The following is a 27,242-nucleotide window of genomic DNA, read 5'->3' as shown; positions in this document are numbered from 1 at the left end:
TTCCACAAGTGTCCGTACAGCTGACCGATGGGGCTGTGCTTCTGCCGATCTTTCTAGAAGCGCAGAGCCCGGAGACCGCAGGCACCTCGTGCCCACCTGCGCGCGCTCCGCGCCCGAAAGATGGCAAGTCATTGTCAGGCTCTGGCCCCGATGGGGAGACGTGTCCAGAACTAGCCCCCAGAAATATACCCCGGGGAGCAGGCGGGGGACCCGTCAGCTCAAGGCCCCGAAGGGGAAATCTGCCGCCTGGCATCGACCTTTGGGGGCAGGAGGGCCTTCCAGGGCCTCCGCCTTTGGGGCTTTCCGGCTCCTCAGCGCGGCTTCGGGCCCTATCTGGACCCCCCACCCCCCCACACACGCGCCCGGGGCTGGGAGGGGCCGCTCAGGTGGGAAGGGCGGCACAGCCCATTTCTCAGGGTGCGCCCCCTAGCAGACCCGCGCTGGCCCCGAGCTCCGAGGCTGCCCAGCGCTGAAGGTGCCCGGGAGGAAGCGGTCCCGGGGCCGGGCCCCCAGGGGGGCGGGGCTGGCCGGGGGTGGGGCAGGGAAAGGCAGGTGAACTTCAGTCCCGCAGCAGGCTGTCGGACGTCGGGCCCGGCACCCGCAGCCCTCGCCTCCGGTGGCTTTGGACGGGCACCCACGGCCCCGCTCCCCCCCGACTTTGGACAACCGGACAGCTCAGTACCGCCTCCTTAACCGACCGACCGCCCATGCTGCTCCAGCTCCCGGCCCCGCCCCGCGGGGCGCCCCAGGGAGACGAGGCTCCGCAGCCGCAGCCGCAGCCGCAGCAGGAGGGCGGACAGGGGCGGCTGGGTGCAGACTCCGATTCTGCGCAGGCGCGGACCAGACCAGGGGACGAGCCGGATAGCGCAGGCGCGAGCGCGGGCGCAGACGCGGAAGAGTGCGCGGGCACGTCAGGGCCGCGGCGGCGCGCGGGGGAGGCCGCGGCGGAGGCGGAGACTTCGGTGTGGCGGCGGCGGCTGCTGCTGCTGCTGCTGGCCGCGCTGCGGCCCTGGCGGCAGCCCCCGAGCGACAGCCAGGCCGCTGAGGGCCGGGCCCAGGCCCTGCTCCCGCCCCCGGGCCCGGCTCGCGCTCCCGCCCGCGCTCCCGCCGCCGCCGCCGCGCTCTGTTGTCATGGAGGATCCAAGATGGCGGCGCTGGCGTACACGCGCGGGCGGCGCGAGATCAACCATTACTTCAGCGTGAGCAGCGCCAAGGGGCTCGCGCTGGCCGCCGTGCTGCTGCTGGCCGCCGGCCACGCGGCGCTACGCCACTACCCGGGTGAGCGGGGCCGCCGGGCGAGCGGGCGGGCCTGGAAAGGGGCGGGCGGGCCGGGACTCCCAGCGCGCGTGCGCGGCCGAGCGAGCTCGCTCTCCCGTCCAGGCGCGCCTGCGCGGCCCTGGGAGAAATTCCCCCACCCCCACCCTCCGGACCTGGTGCGCGTGCGCCGAAGAGTGCCCGCTCCCTGGTGCGCACGCGCGGCAGCGCACCACCCATCTTCCCCGAGGGCGTGCCCCATAGCTCGTGCCCGGGGCTCCTCCCTCTCTCCCCAACCTCCGGCTGTCCACCACCCTGGGGCGGGATGTCTCGGCCGCCGGCTACCTCCTTTCCCCCGGCCGCTCGGCAGCGAGCATTGGTCACTCGGGGCCCCTCACCCCTCTTGTCCCCCGCGGTCACTCTCCCCCCCCCCCCCAGCTGGGCGGGCAGGTCTCCCTTCCCCGCGGGCCTTCTCTGAGACGCCGTGGCAGGGTGACCCTGGACAAGTCCCCTGCCTGCCGCAGCGCCACCCCGCCCTGGGGGCCTGGGCTGGAGTCTGAAGGGCTCCGCTCCTCCGGTGTTAGGCCCAGACCGTAAGGAGGCTCAGCTTGGAGCCGAGGGCACCTCCCGGCCCCCAGCCACACGTGCCAGCCTCGTGCGTGGGCGTGCTTTACCAGCCCCCTTAGTGACTTGGCCAGGGTCACCCAGCTAGTGCATGATGGAGGCAGGGCCCAGGGCGCCCTTCTGGTCACTGACCTCCCTTTCCCTCCTTCCTGCGGTTCAAGGCCAGGACTCCTGCGAGCACCTGGTGTCGAGCGGCCGGTTTCTCGGGGGCAGAGTGTGGCAGCCGCACAGCTGCATGATGCACAAGTACAGAGTCAGGTACAGCTCCGGGTCCGGCCGCTTTGGGGATGTTGCCTTTTTCCTTTTGAGTGGGGAAGGCAAGGCAGGCGGGTTAAGTGACTGGCCCAAGGTCACACAACCAGTAGCCGCGTGGAGTGTCTGAGGCCGGATTTGAACCGAGGTCCTCCTGACTCCAGGGCGGCCTCCACCCAGTACCGGCCAGTGACCAGGGCAAGGGGAGCAGCCGGGCGCCCCAAAGCGAACTGCCGGCGTCATCGAGAAGCCGGGCAAAGAGATCGGGCCCTGCGGGAATGCCTGGCACAGACCCAGCAGAACGCAAGGTCCTAGCGGGCGCTCCATTTCCTTGGGAAGAAGAAGGTTCACAGCTGGTGATCAAGACACTCGTGTGAATCCCTTGTCTTGACTCGCCCAAAAGTCTGCCTTCTTCCCCCTTCTCACCCCCACCATAGTCTGTAAGAACAGAAGAAAGGGCCATCCTGCGATTAAGATTGCAGTGTAAGTAGTTAGGAACAGCCCGGGTCCCCTTTTTTTACAGCATCGAGTCCAGAAATCGCATGTGGAAAGCTCTGCTCACGATGCCGCCGACTCTCGTTCACTGCCCTGCTAACCGGCCCAGGCTTTTTCTTCCTTCGAGTACACTTAAAACCACCCAAATTGTCATTCTCTTGCACCTTTTCCAGAATCTCTAATAATTCTTAAGGATTTTTTTATGCCCAACTAACAGTTGGGTATCTTCCAGTTAGGACCACATGATAGAGAGACCCTGCTTTCAAAAATAAGATGGAGGGGAGGCAGCTAGGTGGTGCAGTGGATAGAGCACCGGCCCTGGAGTCAGGAGGACCTGAGTTCAAATCTGGCCTCACACACTTGACACACTTACTAGCCGTGTGACCTTGGGCAAGTCAACCCCAGTTGCCCTCCAAAAAGCAATAATAATAATAACATGGGTTGTTTTTTTTGTTTTGTTTTGTTTTTGGTGTGTGAACATTTGCATGATTGTTCATTCTTTGAAGTCAATTTAAAATGCATGAGTTATAAATACAGAGGACTGATCAGCCTACTAAAAAATTAAGAACCCAGATAGTTACTTTTCAGACAAAGACTATAGATTTTAGGTCTTGAGTTTGTCATAAAACAATTTAAAGAAAAATCTGGATAAATGACTAAAACTGTTACGTGCATCTTTTGTACGTATTTGTTACTTGATGTAATAAAGCTTATTTTCATTAACAAAAAAAAAAGGATCGTTATTTTGAAATATGGCTGCTCCTGCTGGGGTGGTTCTGAACCTGAACTCTGCTGAGGAGGCGTCTGCTCCAAGGCTGGTCCCACAAGGGCAGGCCCAGGAAGAGGAGGGCCAGATGGAGCCGCTCAGAGCTTCCAAGTTAGCCAGTAGTGGAATGGAGAGAGGGGAAGAAAGAGTGACACTCTGGTTTTAAGATGTGGCATTTAGAAAGCTTGAGAGACATCATTTCTGGGAAATTTAATCATTTTGTCAATAAAAAGATGGCCATTTGGGCCCTCATGGCAGCAGACTCACTTCACATGCCCTTGGAAAAGCGGCTGTTCGTGAGGGTTAGCAGTTAATGAGAGCATGAATCTTACAAGGAGGGCCTTGGGTCGCCCAGATCTTGGTCAGAGACACTTAACAATTTCCCCGTCACCCCATGTGCCTGGAGCAGCTCTGGGCCTCAGCTTCTTGGACTCTGATTAGATCCCTGCCCCCCTGGCCAGGAGCCATCGACCCCTCCGATTTCTGGGTAAGGAAGAAGAGAAGGGGTAGAACCTTGGTCCTGATGCAGCAGTGAATTATGAATACAAGAGAAATAATCACTAAAGTAATCATTGAATCTTTGTTGCAGCGAAGCAAAGAACTGCCTTGTAGATAAGCACGTCGCCTTCATCGGAGACTCCAGAATTCGTCAGTTATTCTCTTCTTTCGTGAAAATAATTAATCCTCAATTCAGAGAAGAAGGAAATAAGGTAAGAATGTCATGTCCATGTCTTGAGAATGTGTGTCTTTAGGAGGACGGCCATCTGAGGAATCGGGACTGCGTGTACGTCCCCTTTTTGTTCTTAGATCACCCAGCAGCATGATGAAATACCTTCTTTGTACCGAGTCAGTCAGGGCCTACCGTGTGCTAGGTACCAGGGAGACAGAGCTGGAGCCTGGAGTCAGGAAGACCTGAGTTCAAATCCAGCCTCAGATACTCACTAGCAGTGTGATCCTGAGCAAGTCACTTAACCTCTGTTTACCTTAATCCCCTGGAGAAGGAAGTGCCAAACCGGTCCAGTATCTTTGCTAACGAACCCCACAGATGGTTCACGGGCTCACAGAGCATCGAGTGGCAAAGGATAGTCCCTGCCCTCAGGGAGCTTTAGAGTCTAATGGGGAAGCCAGTATGTACAGCTCTGTACAAAGCAAGCTCCACCCAGGACAGGTGGGACATGAGGGAAGGAAGGTGCTGGGATTTAGGGGAGCTCAGAAGACTGGATTTCAGCTGGAACTGAAAGACAACCAGGGATATCGCTCATCGGCCTGGAGGAGGGAGAGCATTCCAGTGATGATGGACAGCCAGGAGGCCAGGGTCACTGGGTCAAGGGGCGTATGTTGGGGTTAAGATTGTCAGAAGATGGAAAAGGTAGCAGGGAACCTCGGAGGTGATAGGGAGCCCCTGGGGCTGATATGCTCAGGCCCATACTTGAAGATCTATTTGGCTGGAGGATAGGCTGGAGTAGGGAGAGACAGGACGTCGGCAGACCCCCCCTTCAGGTGACTTCAGTCATCTAGGTGTGAGGTGATGAGGGCCTGCGCCAGGACTGTGGCAGCATCGAAGGAGAGAAAGGGGCATACCTGAGAGATGTGGCACCACATTGGGGAAGGGGTGAGAGAGTGAGGAGTCCAGGAGGAAGCCTTGGTTGTGAGCCTGGGGGACTGGGAGGAGGGGTTGCCCTCTTCAGTAATGGGGAGGGGAGGAGGCAGGGAGGGTTTAGAGGGAAAGATGGTGAGTTCTGCCTTGGACCTATTGAGTTTAAGATATTACTGGATGTCCAGAGAGAGGTGTCCAGTGGGCAGCTGGAGATGGGAGATTGGAGCTCAACAGTGAGATTGGGACAGACTGGTAGAGGTAAGAATCATCAGCACAGAGAGGGTCACTGAATCCATGAGAACTGATAAGCTGGCCAGGTGATCCTTGAAAGGGCCCAGGCTGACGCCGATTGCCATTCACTGTTAGAGGGCGTGGTCTGGAGGAGGCTCCAGCGGAGAAGATGGAGAAGGGGCGATCAGAGAGGGAAGAGGAGAACCAGGAGAGGGCAGAGGGTAGCCTGAAAACCTAGAGAGAAGAGAGGATGGGGGTGGGGGGAGGAAGTGACCAGCCGTGTCAGAGAGAGGGTTGACAAAGGGCCATTGGGTGTGGCCACTGAGAGATCATGGGCAGTTTCGGTGGAATGGAGTCATCAGAAGTTGGGAGGGAGAGGAGAGGAAATGGAAGTGCCTGGTGTAGACGCCTTTTGGGTCAGAAGAGATGCAGGATGATGATTAGCAGGGATGGAAGCACCAAAGGAAAGGGTTTTGAGGACAGAGACGTGGACATGTTTGCAGATGGTGGTGACAGCACCAGTAGAGACAGACAGATTGAACATAAGGGACAGGGGGATGACAGGGAGGGGGAGGGCATGCCACATACAGGGAGAGGGGTTGGCTTTGGCCGAGATCATGGCAGACAGGTTCAGGAGGTGTCTGGGTGATGGGAGACGAGGGAGACACATTAGACCTACGTCTGTGTTGACAGAGTCAGAAGGTAGTTTGGAAGGGGGAAGAAATGGGGAATTTGGGCTCATGGAGAAACTGCCCTAAAGGCCAAGGGTCTAATCCAGGCTTGGGAGATGGGCGGTAGGTGCCCGTGTCTGGCCCCTCTCTTCAGAGAGGCTCGGGCTCAGGCATCTCCTATTCCTCTCCTTAACTATGGGTGCTCCCAGGCCTCTGTCCTAGCTACTTTCCCCACTTCCCTCCCTCCGTGATCCAGCCAGTCTGGGCAGAGGCCTGAGGAAGAGGAGACGGGGAAGGTGTGGTCACTAGTGTCACAGGCTGTTGAGAGGTCAGCAAGGGTGAGAACTGAGGGACTGGGCCAGCGAGAGGTCATCAGGGTCTCTGCAGAGATGATGATGTTAGAAGGGGCCGAGCCCTTGGAATTAGGGTTAATGAGAGTGAGACAGAGACAGAACAAATGGGCATAAGCAAATTTGTTTGTAGGAGCTAGACTGAGAAAGAGAAAAGAATTACCGGACAGTAGCTTGAGGGGATGGTCCCTTCTAGTGAAGGGTCTGAAGGATGAGGGACACAGTTGGGGAGGAACTGTGTATTGGGAGAGGGGATGGTTAAGGGGCAAGTCACAGAAGAAGATGGCAGGGCAGGGGATTGAGGGGGACACGTAGGTGGGAGGGTCTTGACTCCATGATCTAGATTGGGGGAAAGCAGAATTGCTTTGATGGGCCTTTGAATAAAGAGAGAAGAGGCCATTGACATCAAGTTACTTTCTCAGCACATAAGAAGTGAAGTCCTGAGCAGGGGTGGGGGGCCACATGGGAGGCTCTGAAGGGAGGGAGGGAGGGAGGGATGCAGTGGAGAGAGGATGGCAGAGCGGTCCTCATTGCAGTCAAGTCGGATGTTGTAATGTGTGCAGTCAGCATGGTGCTGAGGCCTCCTCCAGCTCTGTTCATCAGCTGGTGAGGAAAGGTGGAGGAAGCCCATGGTGGTAGGGGGAGAGAGGGACTGACTGCCACATCAGAAATGAGGACAAACAAACCAGGAGAGGGTCCGGCAGCCTCTGAGGGGATGAGTGCTTCCTCTTACCCCTGATGAGGGGATTATTGGGCAGCTGGGTGGCACAGGAAGACTCTTACTGACTTCAAATCCAGGCTCAGATACTTCCTAGCTATGTGACCATGGGCAAGTCACTTCACCCTGTTTATTTCAGTTTCCTCCTCTGTAAAATGAGCTGAAGAAGGAAATGGCAAAACTGCCCCAGTATCTTTTACCAAGAAGACCTCAAATGGGGTCACCAAGAGTTGGCCATGACCGAAATGACTGAACGACGAAAGGGCTGTTCCCCCTGACCCGGGGTTAGAGTCCACCAAGCCCCTGGCTGCTCCCAAAGACCACAAGAATGACACCCGATCAGTGGGTTCTGTTCCTACCTGTAGCAGTGAGTGTGGGCATTAAGCCAAAGTGGGGTTGAGTACAGTAGGCAGCTTGGCCCCCCTAGTCATTAAGATCCAAGACAGTGTGAGGGGCAGAAGGAGGAGGAAGAGCTGATTGAAGGCTCAAGAGGAGGGTTTTCAGGGAGAAAAATAGTAATCCAGGTGATGATGAAGTTCTCCAAGGCAAAGACAGACAGCACCCTGTCCCAGCAGGCGCCTCCTTGGCCCTCTTACACTGTGTTTCCCCAGGAGAGTGTAAGCACCTTTTCCAGAGCCATCTTCAGAGAGCCTTTTGTATTTTGTACCACCTTCTTCCCATGACACCCACTCCCCAGCACATGCACAGGCACCTCAGAATAAAGCCATGGAGCCTGATCTGCGGTCAGGCTAGTGACTGCAGTGGCCCGTCCCCCCAGGCCCCCCCTTCTCCACCAAGAAATGGCCATGTTTTATACCATGTGTTATCCGAAACACCGGAAACAAGATTGGAATCTAGCTGCTCTCGAGGGTGGTTCCCAGTTACCGCGTGCTTCGTTCTCCTCGCTCACCATTGGTCTGGGCTTGTTTCTCTACATTCAGTAGAGTCCCCTGTGGTGCCCTGTGGGTAACAGGAAGGAGCTTCCTAAGTGCTTTCAAGTTGGATTGGATGTTGTCCTCAGTGTTCTCAAGTCTGAATTCTAGATCTGTTCTGGATCCCTGCTGAGATCTTTAGCTGCTCAGCCTCGGTGCTCCCTGGGGGGACGGTGTCATGGCTGCTGGAAAGCAGAGGCTTGTGCACATGGGTCCGCCTTGCTGAGTTGCCAGCTATAAATGAGGGGGAATTGGAAGGTTCTTTGGGGTTATCTAGGCCCTTTCAAGTAAAATAGATTTCCTTTCCTACAAAATAGCAGCTGAATGGAAAAACTAGCATTTTATTTAAAGCTTTTAATAGTAAAAAGTTCTTATTTTCTCTTTTCCCCCTCTCCCTGTCTTCAACAGCATGAAAACATTCCTTTTGAAGACAAAATTTCATCAGTTAAAGTGGTAAGTTTATCACTAAAATACCATAATTTATAATGCCAGCATCAGTAGTTGAACAGGATAAGGACTGGATAAATGGAGTTAAATCAGTTATTTTGTGGATAGAGTGGGGTCATACCTTTAGAGACCATCTAGTCTCTATCAAAGGGGAAACGGACAGCCAGATTAAGGGCTCCATCTGGTGATGATGTTGGAAGGGGCTGAGCCCGTGGAATTAGGGTTAGTGAGAGTGAGACAGGACAAATGGGGATAAGCAGTTTTGTTTATAGGAGCTAGACTGAGAAAGAGAAGAGAATTACTGGACAGTGGCTGGAGGGGGTAGTCGCTTCTAGCGAAGAGTCTGAAGAATGAGGGAGACAGCTGGAGAGGAACCTGAGAGGATCGCTTTCAGTTCCTAACTCTGACAATGTCGCTAACCCTGCCCTCCCACCTCCTTGCTCTCCATTTGAGGCTAGGGTGTGCTGGCATGCTTTATCAGGTGCAGGCCTGTGGCTGGTACCCAAGGATGCACATTGACTGTGCTGGATGCCCTCAGTCTCCTGCCAGTCAGAGCCCCCTGGTGAGGCCTTGACAGGCTGGGTGGGCACGACTGAGATTTCTCACATGTGTGTGTGTGTTTCTTTTAGGATTTCCTGTGGCACCCTGAAGTTAATGCTTCCATGAAACAGCGTGTCAAATTGTGGACTGAGGTCGGTATTTAGGGGTGCACTTCGACCCCATGCTCCCACCTCCTTTCGGCAGAGACAGCTGTGGGCAAGAGTCCTGAGGCCACCCTGCTCCATTTGTCTGTCCCAGCCATGGCAGCTGTGCCAGGCCAATGGCCTGTCAGAGGCCAAGATGAAATGATCCCTGGCAGCTCCTCCTGGGGTCCTCAGAAAGGTTCCCATTGTCCCCTTCATCCTCCTGGTCCCTTCAGTGGGAGCTAGAGAGGACCCTGATCGCACCTCGTAGAAGGTGCTCTCTGAGTGGCTGTTACATTTGGATTTTCCCTTTTTAGGAACCTGTGGGAAAGCCCCACGTCATCATAGCGGGAGCTGCCACGGTGAGCCCTTGTCATTGTTTCCTGTGGGTTTCTGCCCCAGCCCCCATCAGGGGTCTGTCGGACGGACTGTCCATCAAATCCAGGGCGCTGTTGTAATTCAGTCACCTGAGTGGGGTGCGGGAAGCCCTGGCTTGTCCTGCCTGGCCGGGGGTTGGAGGTCGGCCTCCGGGCCCCTTGCCAGCAGTCCAGGATTGGAGTGAAAGTTAATTACCCTAAATGAGCCAGGAGAGGCTTGGTCAGGTGGGAGTGCTTCCTCTCTCCTTGCCACCAGTTGGTTAACGCTGCTCTTTCTTGGCTCCATCTTTTTAGTGGTCCATAAAGACCCACAATGGCAGTGAGGAGGCCCTCGCCCAGTATAAGACCAACATCACTTCTCTCGCACCGCTTCTAGAGAAGCTAGCAAAGACTAGCGACGTCTTCTGGGTCTTACAAGGTAAGTGTCACTCATGTGTTTTGAATGAGGAATAATCCTGCTGAGAGGAAAACTGTTGCTTTATGAAAATGAATATTGGGCTGAGCTCACCCCCCCAAACAGTTCTTCAAAGCTGGAGGCGTCCGCGTATAGTCAGGGCAGCCTCATTGATGACAGGGTCACCTCCTCCCCTGGGGGCACTTCTGCTCGTTATTGAGTGCTTAGGCTGTCTGTCTGTAGAGGCACCCTGTTATCTGAAATGCCCATGGGGTCACAGGTTTGGATAGTGGCCACACACCGATGTCCCAAGGGAGGGCAGCCCCTTCCACCTGGAGACAGCATCCCCCTCACACCCTCCCATCTAGTGGTGGATCCTCTAGGGCCAAGCAGAGCAAGGCTCCGAACACCATCCAGACACTCAGCAGTTCTGTGCCCCCCCCCCCCCCCCCCCACCACCAGTCTTTTCTCCAGAGAAAGTAAAGCTTCAGGAAGAAGAGTGAGCCAGGCTCATGGCAGGGGGCAGGGACCCTGGGGCACCAGACATTCTCGCTGACTCCGGGGACCCTCAGAAATGCTTTGTTTCATGCTCAGATCCCGTCTATGAAGACCTTTTGAGTGAAAACAGGCGGATGATCACCAACGAGAAAATCAACGCCTACAATGAAGCCGCCATCAGCATCCTCAACGGCAGTGCCAAGAATGCCAAGTCCAGGGTCAGAGTGTTCCGAGTGTCCCAGCTCATCGCACAAGAGACCATCATGGAATCTGTGGACGGCCTCCACCTCCCGGAGTCGAGCCGAGAAACGGTAAGAGCACAGTGACCCCTGGTGGCTGATCAGTGCCCAAGGGCCTGTGGAGAGGCCAGGAGCTGCAGTGACTAGAGCCGTCTCTGCAGGGCCTGTCAGCCCCTGGCTGGCCGTGTGTGTCCTGGGGCTTGGTCCACAGCCCCCAGGGGAGGGAGCCTTGGTGTTGATGTCCCTGAAAGAAGAGAAGGCCCTGATGAGCCCCACTCAGCCTCGTGGGGTGAGGGAAGGGGGTGCCTTCTGACCCACAGACTGGACATTCTCGGGAGTCCTGTATGTGTTGGGAGGGAGCTTGGTGTGGGCTAGGCAGAGGCCAGTTGGGAAGAGGTGAAGGTCAGTATTTGACCTTGCACAGTTAGGCGACAAGTCCTTGACAAGGGTTAGCTCATTGGTTCCTCACCACATCCCCAGAAGACCCTCGTTCACAGATGAGGAAACTGAGGCCGGGACTGTTCAGTGGCTGAGGCCGGCTCTTGGCCCAGTGTGCACCGTGAGCCTGGGCAGCCTCGGGCACAGTCATCTGAGGAACCTCAGTCTTCTCCTCTGTTCAGTGGGGCTGGGATAGTGAAAGGGCCCCCCTTGGGTCCCTGGTGTGTCTGGGGACCTTGGTGACCTGCCTCGTCTCCTCCGGCAGAGCGCCATGATTCTCATGAACGTGTGCTGCAACAAGGTGGTGAGGCCTATCGACGGCTCCTGCTGCCAGCCCCTCGCTGCCCCCACGCTCACCCAGAAGCTGGCGGCCGGCTTCTTTGGCCTGTCCATCGCGGGCTGCCTGGTCCTGCAGCTCGTGCATCGCCACAGTCACCGCAGGAGCCGCCTGTGCACCGACGTGGAGGCAGGGGAGGAGAAGAAGGCGGCCCCCACACCCCCCGCCTGCCCCTCCGAAGTGGTCTTGCAGTCGTGCTGCAAGCTGGGGCTGATCATGGCCTACTTCTACCTGTGTGACCGCGCAGATCTGTTTATGAAGGAAAACAAGTTTTATACCCACTCCTCCTTCTTCACACCCATTATCTACATACTGGTTTTAGGAGTGTTTTACAACGAAAATACCAAAGAGGTAGGTGGAGCCAGGGAGGCCCTGTGAGCGATGGGTCTGGGCCTAGAAAGGGGCCCTGACCCCAGGGCTCAACGGGAGGCCGTGCTGCTACACATCCACGTGACGGGTTCTCTTGGATCCAGGGAACTCCTGCTGTACTATCTCCAGGCACACGGAGCCTCCTGGAGCCCAGGCCTGTGCCTCAAAGGGTCTGAGCCACACCATGCTGTGGATCGCTGAGCTGGGTCTTGGAGGGCTTTGTGCAGGGTGGGTGGGGCCTGGTGACTGGGCGTGGCCCTACCTTGGTGTCTTCTTCCCACAGACCAAGGTGCTGAACCGGGAGCAGACGGAGGAGTGGAAGGGCTGGATGCAGCTGGTCATCCTGATCTACCACATCTCAGGGGCCAGCGCGGTAAGGCTCGCGGCCTCCACAGGGCGCTCAGGGCTCCAGGGCGGTGTCTTGGGTAGAGAAGAGGGGAGTCATCCTGTGTTCATCTTAGCCCTGAGACAATAGTGAAATCCTGTGGTTGGAGGGGTGGCCAGGCCGAGCCAGCTCTTCCGCTCAGTGCCTGGCACACACAGTAGGCACCTAATAGGTGCTCGCTGGATCCTGATTGAGTGTGAACGCTGCTGAACAGGTCAAGGGGCCCAGAGGGTGATCTTAGTTATAAAGAAATAGAAACCGAATGAGGTGAGGGACTTCAGATTCACTTAGAATAAGCTAGTTCTGTGGTCAGGACTCTAAAGTGAGTTGTATATTTACATGCACACACATATGTGATGTGTAGACTGCAGGGTGACTGTAGCTATTTGGAGAGAGATGGGGGTAGGGCTAATTTGGTGCAGCCCCTGGCGCGGCTGCCGCAGGAGCTACCCCAAGGCCTCACCCTGCCATCCAGCCCGTGTGGAAACCGTAACTTGGTCAGAGACAAGATGTACTCTCAGCCCTGAGCTCCTCGCGGCAGTAAGCATGGAAGGTAGGGGCTTTCTGGTTCAGGGCCTTGTTGTCTTCCTCGTGGCAGTGCCCTTTGACAGGGGGCTCTTAGGTCTGCGGAATCACTGACCTGCTTCGGGTCGCATGGTCGTCTGTTGGGGCTGCCCCCTGCCACCCGCTGCACACTTCACACAGGGCTCTCTCTTCAGTGAGAGACTTGTCGCTTGTCTTAGCATTTGTTGCACAACATTTGTTGAATGTTGTTTGGTGTATCCAGGCCTCAGGGAAAACTTGGAAAATCTTTCATTCTATGAAGCCTTTTGGCTTGAAGTCACTGAGTTTGTGCACGCTGCTTACGCATCTGTGGTCTCATCAGTGTGGAAAGAGCCTCCAAAAAGTCCGATCGCGGCCCATCGTCCTGTGTGACTCTCCCCCCGGGGTCCTCCCCGAGAGCTAGGGGCCTCCTCACTTTGTCCCACAGTCCCCAGGGCTTCTGGCCATCGAGCCACCAGCTTCTCTCCCCCCATCACCAGCCCGCTTTCCCTTTCTATCCCACAGCATTTTGTATGGAGTCTCACCCTCTGGGGGATGCTTTTCTTCAGCTCTTTGCAGGTGCAGCCCCATTGGGGGTGAAGATTGAAAGGCAGGGATCTTTGTCCAGCTGCCTTCCACCTCCCAGCCCGCTGTGTCTGGTCTGTCCCAGACAGGCAGGCTCTCTGGGCGTCCACGTCTTTCCTCGGGTCGTGTGATCAAGGAGCTCTTCCTGGGGCCGCCCCTCCTGGGCGAGCCAGTCCCATCCAGTGGGGAAGGACGGGGGGCTGTGCTGTCTACATCTTCTTGGTACCAGTGGGATCCAAGGCCATTTTTTCTGCTTTTGGCATTTTTCCTTCTGCCAGTTTCCTTGTCACTCAAAGCCTTCCTCTTTCTGCCCTTGCTCCAGGCTGGCAGCTTTTGCCATCTCTTTCTCGAGAACCCAGGAGATGCCAAGCTTTTGTCCCAAAGATATCTCCCTACCTTCATCTCATTCTCCTTGGCCTGGACATCTCCACGTGTTAGCGTGTCTGTGGGTTGGATGGGGAGGGTCTGAACATCTCCTGAACCCTTCCTCAGTTGCCGGTTTTCACGGTGATCTTTTCATCCATTCGTGACCATTCATGCTGCAGTCGTTGATGACTAGATTTTCCATGAATGTGTCCTGTTGCCTTTGGGCTCTCCACGGAATGCCAAGAGCCATCCTTGTACTGAGCAGCGCCCCCTTACTTTTGGGTTCCATGAAACACTTTGTCCTATACCTTTGTGTTACTCTGGTTCTGTTTAGAACGAGTGTGTCAAGATGGGCGTGACCCAGCCCCTCCAGGAGTGTGCCCACCCCCGATGGGCCAGGGTCAAGGGTCTCTCCCCTAGGGGGCACAGAGTCCAAGCCCTGTCACTATGGAGGCTGAAGGAGCCCCTCAGGGGTGCCTTTTGTGTTCCTCTTTGCTTCCTGGGTTACTAAAAACAAATCCATCCCAGGCCAGCTGCCCACTTAGCAGGACTGGACCTAGACAACAGGCTTGGCCTGGAGCTTGGCTTCCAGTCTCCGTTCTCTGACTTAAAGCCAGAATTTTTGTCCTGTCCTTGGAGATAGAGACAGACCGTCATTCCTCATGTGCACACTTCCCACTCCCGTCAAAAGCTCCCAGGCTGCGGCTAGCTCAGTCGTGGGCTCCCTTCCCATGCAGCCTTTGAAGATGGTTGCTTGGATCTCAGAAGGAATTTCCACTTGGAAACAAAGGCCCTGGTTGTGTTCAGCCTCCTGGGCTCTCCTCCAGAAGCCCCCGGAATCCATAGTTACCTATGCTTAGTTCGATGGAGCCTGAAATACATGAATAGCAAGTGTTCTTTGGGAAAATAGATTGAGAGTTCCTTTTGAGGTGCCAGAAATCCACATCCCCTGGGGCAGTCTTGGCAGGAGAGCCCTGGGACTGTGAAGACACCCTGGCTTCCACGGCTTGGGATGGGAACGTCTGGCGGGTCAGGGAAGGGGGCAGGGAGGGCATTGGACTCTCCCTCCCATTCCCATCAGCTCTGGACCAGAAGCAGGGCAGAAAGGGGCGGTTGAGCCAAGCCAAGCCATCTTCTCATCGATGCAACTTTGCATCCATCAGGTCCTTAGTAAATGTTGCATGACATCATCTGTGTGGGGTGATTGGCATGAAGGGTAGACAGGGCCCTCCAGGACGGCCTGTCCCAGAGCAGGGCAGAGCAGCAGTGCCCCTTGCACAGAACCCTTGGGGCGCTCGAGTGAGTGAGTCGTGATCCCCAAGGCTGGGCCTGTGAGGTGGGGGGCCATCTCTGCACTTTGTGAATTGCTCGTCTGCCGACCCTAACCACCCGATTTAATGCGTTTTTTCTGCCAACAGTTTTTGCCTGTGTATATGCACATTAGGGTTCTGGTTGCTGCATATCTATTTCAAACAGGTTACGGGCATTTCTCGTACTTTTGGATCAAAGGAGACTTTGGAATCCACCGAGTATGTCAGGTAGGAAACAAAGAGATACAGAAGTAAATGAATGAGGAAATAAAAGATGGACCAATGGGTGGGTGCCTGCCCCTCTGCTTCTGCTCCAGACTGGTTGTGGGACTTTGAGTCCAGAAGGTCTGGGCCTCTCCAGGCTCCAGCATCTAGAAACTGCTAGCCTCCTCACTGGCCAATCAGAATGGATCACTAAGTGGATCCCTGTTGGCCCGCCAGCCAGTGAAGGATGTAGAGAGAGGGCACAAATCTCGTGCCATCTTCCCAGCCATGGTCCTGCTTGGGGCCCCTTTGGCTCAGCCTTGCAACTGGAGAGACTGAGCTGTGTTGGCAGATTGGAAGCTGGGGCCCCGAGGCTTCATAGGGTTTGTACTATAAATTTTGCTTGTGAAACTAATAGAGGTTCTTAAACCTTAGTTCAAATCTGACCTCAGATACTCACTAGCATTGTAACCCTGGGCAAATCGCTTAACCCTGTCTGCTTCTGTTTCCTCATTTGTAAAATGACCTGGACAAGGAATTGGCAAACCAGTCCAGGATCTTTGCCAAGAAAACCAACTCGGGTCATGAAGAGCTGAACACAACTGAAATAGCCAAATCAAAAAATTATTTTCCCAATTAACAACAAACATTAATTTTTTTCTCCCTTTCTGTCCCCACTTGCCCATTGGGGGAAAAAAGGCCAAGTATACGTAGTATATACAAATAGACCTAGCAAATATGTGTAACATACAAAAACAAAGCGGTGTATGTCTATACAAATACACATAGTGATGCCTGTTATGTTAGCCCTAACTAACCGTTTTGAATTTAAATCCTGCCAGAAAAGAATCACTTTATTTGCTTGTGGTATCTAGGCCTGAACTGAAGCGGACTGCCATCTGCTCTGCTCCCATCCCTTTGCACACAGGTGTTATTTCGTCTCAATTTCCTGGTCGTGGTGTTATGCATCGTGATGGATCGGCCTTACCAATTCTACTACTTTGTTCCCTTGGTAACTGTGTGGTTCTTGGTCATCTACGTTACCTTAGCCTTGTGGCCACAGATCACCCAGAAGAAAGCGAATGGTGAGTCAGCACTTAGCTTTGGCTGCTGTTGTGGGGAGAGGAGGACTGAAGGAAGGAGAGTGAAGGGGACAAGGAAGGTGACGGAAGAGGGGAAGGAAGGAGGGGAATTCGGGTTTCCTGTTTGTTTGAGGCTCTTGGAAGAAAGATGGAGTCAGTATGGCAGAGTATAGGCTCCACCTAGCAGGGCACTAAACCAAATTCTGATTGGCAAATCCAAGGAAAATGTTGACTCATCTTTCCAGCCCAAGTTGGCTTAGGGAGACAGAGAAGGGCAGCTAGAGGGCCCCACAGTGCCCAGAGCCCTGGGCCTGGAGTCAGGAAGACCTGAGTTCAAACCCTGTCTCAGACACTTACTACTGGCTGGGTGACCCTGGGCAAGTCATTTCACCTCCGTCTGCTGCATTTTCCCTGTAAAATGTGGATCATAATAGCACCTCCCTCCAAAGGCTGCTGGAAGGATCCAGTGGGATCATGATTGTAAAGTGGTTAGCCCAGGCCCTGGTACCTAGTTGGCACTGTGTAAACATTAACTGTTAGCTAGTGATTGCTGTTGGGTTTGCAGACCCTGGCAACAGGTCTGACCAGGAACCACCAAGCAGCTGAACATTCCAGCGCAGGGAGGGGCCCAGTCTTGTGCTCCTGGAAGACAATGAAGGAGAGTTTTTTTAGTTTCAAAAAGTTGTTATAAATTAAATAAGAGCTAGAGGAAAAAATGGGAAAGTGATGAGAACTATGAAAGAAAAAGTTGGAGCATCTTAGCACCCAAAGTGCCAACAACTCCCTGAAAATTAGAATGGACCAAATGGAAGCCAGCGACTCCATGAGACAGGAAACAGTAACATCAAAAGATTGAAGAAAAAATTGAAGGAAATGTAATCCCAGAGCAAAAACGGGAGCTGGAAAAAAGATCAGAGAAAAATTACAAAAATCTTTGGATTCCCTCATATATACCCCCACCAAAAAGAGCCTAGAAATCCTATTTGAAGAAATCGGGAAAGAAAACTGCCCAGATCTTGTAGAACCAGAGGGCAAAGTGGAAATAGCGAGAATCCACTGGTCACCTCCTTAAAAGAAACCCCAGAATGAAAACTCCCAGGAACATCACGTTCACAAAATGCAGAGATTTAGGGCCAAAGCAGAAACCCTGCAGGAAATGAGAAAGCATTTCCCAAGCAGCCATGGTCAGGATCCCACACAAGTCAGTGGCCCCTGCCTTGGAAGAGTAGAGAGCTCGGAAGGTAACACACGTGGGCTCACGGACAAGAATCACCTGCCCAGCAAGACTTGAGTATAATCCCACAGCAGGAAGAAAGGCTTGTTCCTGATCCCAGAGCGGGGTGGGGACTTAGAGGTACAAACACAGGGCTCAGGAGAAACATCCCAAGGAGCCTTCTCCCTTGGGGAGATGAGAAACATCTCCTTCTGGCCTGGTCAGGGGTGGAGAAGCGGGATCGTGCAGAATCAGGGAGCAGGAAGGAAGGGGAAGGGGCAACACATGAACCACGCTGAAGGCAGGAAGAAAGCGCCTCCTTAGTCCCAGCCCGTTCACCCAACAGGGAAACTGGAGGGAAAGAGCAGAGTAAGAAGGAGGCTAGTTTGGGGGAGAAGTTTGTCCTAAGCAAAACAAACTCTAGGTGAGGAAAGAAAAAATTATCGATAGCAGCTCTTTTTGTGGTGACCAGGAATGAGATGCTGTCAGGGGCACAGGGAGGGCCAAGCATGTTGTGGTAGAAGAAGTTATGGAAATGCTGTCATGCCGTAAGAGCTGGGGGTGGTGTCAGAGAGACCAGGAAAGACTTGCATGGACAGAACCAGGAGAATGATTCCTACAGTGGCAGCAGTATCATAAACAGCTGGGAAACTGATCCCCAGAATGGCCACTCGGGAGATGGCACCTGGACCTGGGGGTGGATCAGGGCCCCTGTTTTTGGGTGTGACTGAAGCAGGACTTTGGGGGGAGAAGGGCAGGAGGGAAAGAAAGTGGATTTGGGATGGTTGGGGAAAGTAAAAATTTCATTTAAAAAATATTTATTTCATTTTCATAAGACAGATTTTTACAATCAAATGGCTGCATTGTCCTCCCTGTTTATATGCTGGCAGCCCCAGCTGTGCTGTGTGTAACCTTGTTCTTTTTCTCATTTTGGAAGTCTTTGTTACAAGGGTTATAGCTCTTGGGGAAGGGGGAATATAGTGAGAAATGCTGGCGATTAAAAACAAAAGATACAAATACATTTTTTTAAAAATTAAATGAATTTAGTTTTTTTTTTAATGAGTTGAAGACAAAATCTTTCAGTGAGATTGCCTTTAAAATTGAGGAGTTGGGAAGAGCCTCGTTCTCAGAAACAGGCCGTGTTCAGGTGTAGGTGGTAGGGGCGGCTTGAAGTGTGACCTGTGGTCAGACCAACTGGACAGTCTAATGTCTTATGCAGGAAAGAGGTGCCTGTGACTTCTGTTTTAGAAAAAGTGAGTTATCCTGAGTCTCCTCCACAGGCAGCTGCTTCTGGCACTTGGGCTTGCTGATGAAACTCGCCTTTCTGCTCATCTGCATCTGCTTCCTGGCGTATTCTCAGGTGTGTATCATCCTTGCGTTTGCATCTGCACAGACTTCGCAGGCAGCTTGACTTGCATTAGCTGCTTGAGAATAGACGTGTCTTTATTTTGAGGTGGCCACACTGAGATGTCCCAAAAACTGGCTTTTCCCCCTGAACAAGGAGTGGTTTGGCTTGGTTTTGGCTCCATTGGCTCATTGGCAGCGGGAATCTCAGTCGTTTTTGTAAATAATGTAGGTGTCATGAGAACCTTTTTCAGCTGGGGGATATTAAGCTGTTTGGAGGCATAATGCTGAGGGCCCTGAGGTCACCGTTTCACCCATGGTCTTGGCACCAAATTCACCTTTAATTTCCTGGATTCTAGGATGAGCGATTCTCGTTGAGGAAAGAGCTGGGCCCATAACTCTGAGGCCACAGAGAGGGTTGTCCCAAATGTAAAAGAACTAGCATCCCTTCCCCAGTGAGGACCCTGCAGCCTCCCAGGAGCTCAGGCTGCTGAGACTCGGTGACCCCAGTGGCTGTGTGCACTGACCTTTGTCTGGAGAAAGGCTTGGGCAGGACATCTGGCTTCTCGGGTCTGTGACCCCCATTGGCCAGAGTGGAATACTCTGGCTCTGAGTTGCGACCCATGCTGACAGGTTCATCTTGGCAGTGGGGCAGCCTGCAGGGTCCTTGAGAAGCAGAGTTTGGTTCTTCAGCACTAAAGTATGGATCGAGCACCTGATGCAGGGGACTCAAATATGGCTCGTGGGGGCAGGGAGAGAGGGAAGACAAGTGTGCCTGGTGTAAATGGGGTGTGGGACATCAAGCTGGGAGAGCCGCCAGCCATCCTCTGATGGAGGCCTCTGGATAGCCCCACCGCGTCTCGCCCTCTCCCCTTCTCCTGCACTCGCTCCTCTCTGCAGGCCAGCTTCAGTCCCTACTCTCCCCTTGTCCTCCTTGACCTCTGCGCCACTGGACGCTGTTGGCCGCCCTCTCCTGTCTGGGTTTTGTCCTCTCTTGTGAGTTGGAGTCTCGAGGCTCTGGCCAGTCGGCTGCCGCATCCCCAGGCCTCTCGGTCAGCTTGCAGCAGTGTTGGTCTCCTCGCCTTGCATCTGCACCCTTGGTTCTTGCTTCTCCCTGTTTCCTCCCAGGGCAGCTGTCCTCTCTGAGGATGAGTGGCTCCTGCAGCTGTGGCTGCAGCCCTGGCCTCCCGCTTGGACATTTCCAGGCTGAGGTCAGTGGACATGCAGTGTCCACATCTCTCCTCTCCCAGTTACTCAGACCATTGCATTAGCCTTGATGGCCCCATCCTCAAACTCCTGCACTTTCTGGGTTTGTTGCCCATCTCTCTCTCCCTCCACCTAAGTTAATCTTGCTGCTTTTTGGGGGCTGGGGCCTCCCTTTCCAGATCCAGGCCCATCTGTACAGAAGCTTTGAGCGGTTCTGCTTCCAGGTGGTGCTGGCTACCCCCTCCCCCCCATCTTGGTGCTAGCTTCGCCTCCTCAGGGTCGGGGGTCTCCAGGCCGGGAACGCCCCCACACCTCTGCAGCTGCTGGGGCCTCCCTGGGAGGCCCCTCAAGGGCGAGGGCAGAGACTTGGGGGGATGCTGTTGTATTGAGCCAAGGCTTCTTAGGCTCAGCCTTGGCCCTTGTTGCACTTGGAGGGCCATCATGGCAGGTGGCTGGCTTCTGGCTGACTGCCTCTCTGCTTTTGTGTTTTTCAGGGGGCATTTGAGAAGATCTTTTCTCTTTGGCCATTGTCCAAGTGTTTTGAATTGAATGGAAATGTCTACGAGTGGTGGTTCCGATGGAAATTAGACCGCTATGTACGTCATCGCCTCCACTCCTTTTCCAAGAGACTCCCTAGGATTGGCATGTGGGGTTGGGCAGGGAGCACAGTTTTTCCTCTTCTTTGAGGGGGGGAGACAGTGAGGTCAGAGGATGGGTAGGTGACCCAGTTTGTCATAGGAGGGGCCCCTAGTGGGATTGAGGAAAAGGCCCTGACCTGAGCCTCTGGTTGGTGGCTTTTCCCCTGTTGTGGGGGTGGTCAGCTCCTGGGCCCTGCCAGTCTTTGGGACAAGGTTATCTGGACCTATTCGGGGAGTGTTTGGACAACGGGGCCCCAGTGTCCCTGCCGACTCGCTGTCTCTGGTCCTGCAGTGGGAGCCCCTCCCAAGGCCAGTCAGCTGTGGCCCTTCCTGCCACACATGCCTCTGGCTCCTCAGGGAGACCTTTCTGAGGGCCATGGCCAAGGACACCAGATAGGCTTGTCCTTTGCTCCCAGCGTGGCCCCCCGTGTGCCCCACAGTGGCCCAGAGGACAGTGCCTCTTGTCTGTGGCCTCTCTGGACCCTCTCCATCGCCCACTGCCCATCTGGCTTCTCCCTCAGTTTCTTCATTTGTGTAACATGTATGAGGCAGACTCAGATGAGAGAAGGTACAGGGAGCCAGGGGCCACGTGCTCTTGTCCTGACCGTGACTCCCACGGTGGGCCTTTCGCAGGTTGTGTTCCATGGAATGCTGTTTGCATTTGTTTACCTGGCCTTGCAGAAGCGCCAGGTGCTCTCCGAGGGGAAGGGGGAGCCCCTGCTCCCCAGCAGGATGTCCAATGTGCTCCTCTTTGTTTCTGTGGTCTCTTTCTTGGTGAGTCCCTTCAGCCCTTTAATTCTGGGCTCGGGTAGCTGGAGGGGCAGGCAAGGCCTGCGGGTGGCACACTGCCCCTTCTGTAAAATGGGCACACCAGGATGGCCAGCTCGTGGTGGCCTTCCCCACTGGCAGCACCTGGGAAAGGGACAAAGCTCCCTGGTGCGAGATGAACTGATGGGCATGGCCCTTCTCTCCTAGACCTACTCCATCTGGGCCAGCAGCTGTAAGACCAAAACTGAGTGCAATGAGCTCCATCCCGCGGTGTCTGTCGTGCAGGTAGTGCTCCTGGCGCTTCGGGGGGCTCTGGGCCCAGGAGAAGGGGGTGGATTAAACAGGCTCTTCCTTTGACTCTTCCCTTAGATTCTAGCTTTCATTCTCATCAGAAACATCCCAGGATACGTCCGCTCAGTGTACAGCTCATTTTTCGCTTGGTTTGGGAAAATATCATTAGAGGTGAGTATGTCTGTATTTGTGTGTTGACGTTTCTGTGTCCGCTTTTCACCTGGCTTCCCTTCCCCACCCCCCAGACCTCCCAGGCAGCCTCTTCCCTCCCCCATTCCCATAGCACCCCCAAACCCAGGCAGCCACTGCCTCCTGCTGAGTTCTCTGGTCTCCCTCTACTCCTTTAGCAGCCCTCCCTGCACCAACGCCCCTCAAACCCCCCCCCCCCCTCTTCTCAGGGCTCCTGAGCCCTCTGTCTGGCTATGGGAAGGACCTCCCTGAGGGCCTTACCCCTCCAGCCTCCGCAGCCCAGCTGTGACCTCTCTTGGCCAGTGTCCAGTGTAGGCTTTTCCGCCGTTCACCCTTCTCCACTCCCACTGAGTTCCAGCCATTGGAACTGCCCCACCCCCTGGTCCCTCTACCTGGCCTGCCTTCCCCCTCCCACTTGGCCCTGCTCCGATTCCCCCTGAGGGGAGCAGCCCCCAACCTTCCCCTTCAGGCTCCCAGGGTCATGCTTTGTGGTTTTCACCCTCTCATTTTCACTCTGTACTGCATCTGTTATGTAGTCTGTAAGCTCCCTGAAGGCAGGCTTCTGCCCCTTGAGTGTGGTGGCCCTGAGGGAAGGAGGAGGGGGAAGAGGAAGGGTTAGAGCCCTGGGCTTCCAGGGGTGACCAGGGGTTCAAGCAGCTGCTGAAAGTGCTGAAGGTATTCAGAAGGTTGGATCTAAGGGTTGTGATGATGAAGAGGCCAGAAAAAAAGCCTTTCCTCGTGAACTGGGGTGGGTGTGCATGCATGGGGGGTGGCTCTTGTTTTAGGCATGACTGTGCTCACACATGCACCCCAGTTGGATGCACCGTTGTCCAGACGGGTCCTTTTGGGCAGCCTCCAAGCCTTCATGGAAGGCTCCATGCATCTGTTGAGACTGTGACAGCATTGCCCATTTTGGTCTTTTGGCCTTTTTCCCAGAGAATTTTTATCTCATTTATCGCCCTCTGCACCATGCTCCCCCCCCCCCCCCCCCAAAGTGGAGTCAGAATCTCAGGAATCAGCCTGAGCGACTCCAGAGAAGAGAGAACATTGGTCTTTTCTCCCACGGCCCTCCTGTGGCCTGTGTGACCGGCTCACTCTTCCTTCCCAGCTCTTCATCTGCCAGTACCACATCTGGCTGGCTGCAGACACCAGGGGCATCTTGGTCCTCATCCCTGGCAGCCCGATGCTCAACATCACAGTCAGCACTTTCATCTTTGTGTGTGTGGCCCATGAAATCTCGCGCATCACCAATGACCTCGCCCAGATCCTCATCCCCAAAGAGAGCACAGTCCTCTGGAAAAGGCTGGCCTGCATAGCGGGCTTCTTCTCTGCCCTCCTCCTCCTCTCGTCCATTCAAGGGGAACATGGGCGGTAGCCTTCCTGGGGCCTGCAGGCAAGATTGCGCTCACACTGGGAGCAGGCCCAGTGCCCCCACGCGCATCTCGAAGACGTGTTCTCAGCATCTGTGCAGTGCTGTCCAAGTGAAGTGTCGCCAAGGATTGGTGGGCTGCATGTTTCCTGACACGGTCACATCGTCCCACTCTGGGTCTGCTTGGTTCCTCCCCCACCTGGGGGTCCTGTGCGGTGCCTGTGCTAGTGCTGTATGTTGGCTTTTAAAAAGGTAAACTCACCATCCAGAATTCCTCCCCTCCCCCCTTACCTTTTCCTTACCAGCTCCCCAAGGAGGATGTCAGCTACGTCATGGACTGATTGGACATTTTTTCTCCATTTATTGGTTTTTATCTGTTATTTCCAATGTTTGGAAAGTTCTTCCCAACCTCCATACAGCCCTCCCAGGTTCATCTCACCCATGTTCTTTGCTGAGCAATGGATTGGGGGTTTGTGATGTAAGTCTTAGAATGACTTTAATTAGACTTTGAAGGAGACGAGGGGGAAGCATTTCCTTTCTTTTTGTTTTTTTACAAGCTGTCTATTGTAGATAGGATTTATTTATCTGTTGTACAGATTGGTTTATAATTTTTATGGTTCGAAAGATTGCACTTGTTTACTGTGGGGGGGTAAATATTTTCTGTTAATGTCATGTGAATGTGTGAAGTAATTTAAAAAGTAAATAATTGTTCTGTTGGATGCTTATTTTTGTATTGGCAAGAGATCAATTAAACTGCTTGCTTCATGTGTTTCTTTTGTGGCAGAAAGAACATGGGTTTGACAAGTGTATAAGCTGTGCATGTTCCTCCTGGGGGGAGCAGTCCTCCCGCTGCCCGGTCCCCCCCTCCCTCAGTTATCCCTGTCCATGTCCACCAAGGCTAGAATGTGGCCTATTGCCTGCTTTTTTATACCAGCCTGTGAAGGAGGAGGGCTGGGCCCCTGCCCTTCCCTCACCCTGCCATGGCCACCTCCAAGGCTTAGAATCTCCTGCCTGCTGTTACCCTTTCCTTTCCTTGCCAACTGTGGGCAGTCTCCCAGACCTGGAGAAGTGGGGTTTGCCCACTCTGTTCCTGGCCCCCCGGGTGGTGTGTACAGAAGTGGGGCCACATCTCAGGTTCCTGCCTCACCTGCTGTTGCTAGGTAGATAGGGCTCCATATCTGTCTATGGTTCTTTTTTTGAGACAGCTTTGTTTTGTAAAAAGATTTGAATGTAGCAAGGCCTCAACTGCAGTTCTCTTCCATGAAGGCGTGCTATTGTCTTGGCCAGATAGTCTGATGATCTCCAAGATGGGCATCGGGCCAGGGCTGCCCCCAGACTGCTGGTGTACAGGTGAAGGGAAGACACCTCTCAGAAGACTGGGCACAGGGCAGTGTGGAGACCCACGGCTCCACCATGCACCTGCAGGGGCCCTCCCAGCACTCCCTCACTGTGGCTCGACTGGAACCACAGACTTATTGAGCAGAACCCTGGCCACGTACATCCATGCCCTGGCAGGAGCTTGTGGTGAAGGAGGGAGCCCTCCCCAACCCAAAGGACTCTAAGAACTGAGCCCCACTGGGGGCTGCAGCTCCTTGACCCCTCTGGGCCTGTCTCCACACCTCTGATAAAGCCAGGGTTAGGGTCACCTGCCCACCTGGAGCCCCCACAAGCTGTCCTCAAGAGGGTATAGACACTCTTGGTTTTTGCCTTGGAATCCCCGTCTCTGGCACATAGGGAATGCTTCTTGGCCGATTGATCCCTGCCAGTCAACAACTCAGATCCACCCAGTATCCATGGCTGCCTAGCACATGCCCCTCTGCCACCATCTTGTGCTTTGTTCGGCTCCAGGTTGCCCTTTTGCTTCATTATCTTGCCAGGGTCTGGCTTGGGAAGCCATTCTCCAGGAACGTGGGCCATCTCCTGCACTGACCATTGGTAGGTTTCATCCTTTCCCTTCTTGGAAAGCCGTGATATTTGTCCTTCTCCAGTCGCTCAATCTCCAATCCAAGTGCTTTGGATTCAAACCTGAAAGGAAGGCCAGTGCTTTTTGAACTGAGTGTATTTGGGTCCTCCAGGGTGGCTGCTGTCCCAAGACCAAACCTAGGGATGGGTGGGACCCCCGCGGGACTGGTTAACTTGCTTCTGCTGGGGAGGGGACAAAGAAGGAGACCTTGTGCCAACATGGAGATCTTCGATGCCCTCCTGAGTAACCTCAGCCAGCCTGTGAGCGGAGGGGTTCTGCACGTCCCCAACACCAGTGAGTGGACACAGGAAGATGTTAGGGTCTTTGTTCGGAGAAACCCCTTTTTACAATTAAGTTCTGAGGGGAGAAAGAATTTGGGAGTAGTAGTCAAACTCCCCATGAGCTGGCAGGCAAGTCCTCTTGGTCTGCATTGAGAGCCATAGTGCTGAGGACCTCCCCCTGGGAAGGGTGTCGCTACACTGGAGAAAGGGTGGGGTCTGCAGGCCAGTGGGGAGCCTCCAGTGAATGATGTCAGCTGAAGGAGTGGGGGGAAGGGGGGAGGGAAGCATGATCCCCGCCTGGAGATGGCGACGTGGAAGGGGCCCTGGAAGGTGGAGCCAAAGCCTAAAGTCCTGCAAAATACAACGTAATGGTCAACTATGATGGGCTTAAGGCTCCTGACAAGGGCTGGCTGGGGTGCAAGGGGCTGCCTTGGAGGCACATCTCCCCTCCCTGGAGCCTCTAACCCCGTGATTCTAAATCAAGCCTCCATAATAATAGCTAAAGAACCTATGTGCCAGGCTCAGTGCTGAAGGCTTCCCATCCTCTCTGGGGCCCACCTCAGAATCCTCCCACCCCATCCCCTCCTCCAGGACTCCGGGCATGGTCTCGCGGGGTGCACACCCACCCTCTCCCGGCCCTGGGGCGCTTAGTCCTTTTTGGAACCGATAATTAACACAAACGGCCACACTTCTCCCTTGAGACCAGCAAGGGCAGCCCACTCCCACGACCTCCTCAGGGTCCTGGCGAGGCATCTGGTCCTAATGCGTCCCGTGGCGCGGCCACGGTTGGCAGAGCCAGGAAGACGGCCCTGGACACGGCAGCAGCCCACGAGCCAAGGTCTGCTGGCGGGAGGATGTAAGCTGTGCCGGGGCCAGCCTGCCTCACTTCCTCCCTGGCCTTCCTGGGGCGGTGCAATTCTCCAGGGCTCTCAGCCAGAGTCCCCCCGGCACTGTGTCCAGTAGCGTCCGCCCCTTTTCCTGTGCTCTCACGGCACCAGGTAACGCCTCCTCAGGGCTGTGCGGAAAGGAGGTTGCTGTTAAACGAGGCGCAGGTGCTTCGAGGCAGCTGGAAAAGATAAAAGAAAACGAGGGCGGGGTAATGGGAGGTATGGCGGGGGCGGGGAGTCACGCGGGGAGCGCCAGCGTTGCGGATGGGCTGCGAACCCTGGGTGCCCGGCCAATGCAGAAACAGGAGGGAAACAGGTGTGGGGAATAAAAAGCTGGGCATTGGTGCGGGCGGGGGCAGCTTGCAAGGTTACGTTAAAGCTCTTCCCTGCTCGCCAGCGGCTTCCCCCAGATCGAGGTAAGACGCTTGTTCCTTACCAATATTGCCAGGATCACCGAGTAGCATTCCAGGCAGCTCCGGGCAGCGCCTAGAACTGGGGGTTGTGTGTCTGACAGCTTACATCTGGGGTGGGGAGGAGATAGGATGGCAGACTCAACGTTTAAACGTTAAAAAAAAATAGTTTTAACATGTAATGGGGGAGATTTTTATTTATGTGTGTGTATATATAAATAAATACCTATATATATATGTATGTATTTAAAAATAAAAATGCTAGCACAAACTCTTTAAAAATGGGTATTTACCAAGATGGCATTATGAGTACAAAACATTGCCCAGAAGTCTTCCCACCAATAAAAATGGAATCTGTAGGACAGTCCTCGAGCTTGGAGAGGATGTGTGGCCAAGGAATGCTCCCAGGTCCTCCTTGCTGAGAGTTCTTCCTCCCCTGGGCAGGCAGAGCCTCAAATCTCCCAAAGTTCATCAGTCTTCCTCAGACCACGGCTGAGGCCAGGTACTCTCCTTCCCCTGGGGGACCTCTCTTGGCT

The 27,242-nt window shown here is 54.6% G+C and overlaps 1 protein-coding gene across 1 annotated transcript; it reads left to right on the top strand.

The window, feature by feature from the left end:
• Nucleotides 1–1,048: 1,048 nt before the first annotated feature.
• On the top strand, nucleotides 1,049–23,936 carry CASD1 (CAS1 domain containing 1). Its single transcript, XM_069094493.1, has 18 exons — nucleotides 1,049–1,278; nucleotides 2,040–2,136; nucleotides 3,981–4,101; nucleotides 8,299–8,343; nucleotides 8,967–9,029; nucleotides 9,338–9,382; nucleotides 9,692–9,815; nucleotides 10,386–10,600; nucleotides 11,232–11,654; nucleotides 11,956–12,045; nucleotides 14,970–15,089; nucleotides 15,994–16,150; nucleotides 18,641–18,720; nucleotides 20,405–20,506; nucleotides 21,182–21,322; nucleotides 21,524–21,601; nucleotides 21,686–21,778; nucleotides 22,905–23,936. The coding sequence occupies exons 1-18, from the start codon at nucleotides 1,146–1,148 to the stop codon at nucleotides 23,169–23,171; spliced, it is 2,394 nt and encodes a 797-aa protein (XP_068950594.1). The 5' UTR covers nucleotides 1,049–1,145; the 3' UTR covers nucleotides 23,172–23,936.
• Nucleotides 23,937–27,242: the final 3,306 nt, after the last annotated feature.

This window comes from Petaurus breviceps, unplaced genomic scaffold (genome assembly GCF_028583685.1).
Source record: "Petaurus breviceps papuanus isolate PSGF00001 unplaced genomic scaffold, PetGlider_PUasm1.0 218, whole genome shotgun sequence".
Lineage (NCBI taxonomy): Eukaryota > Metazoa > Chordata > Mammalia > Diprotodontia > Petauridae > Petaurus > Petaurus breviceps.
This window is presented reverse-complemented; position numbering and strand designations above follow the sequence as displayed.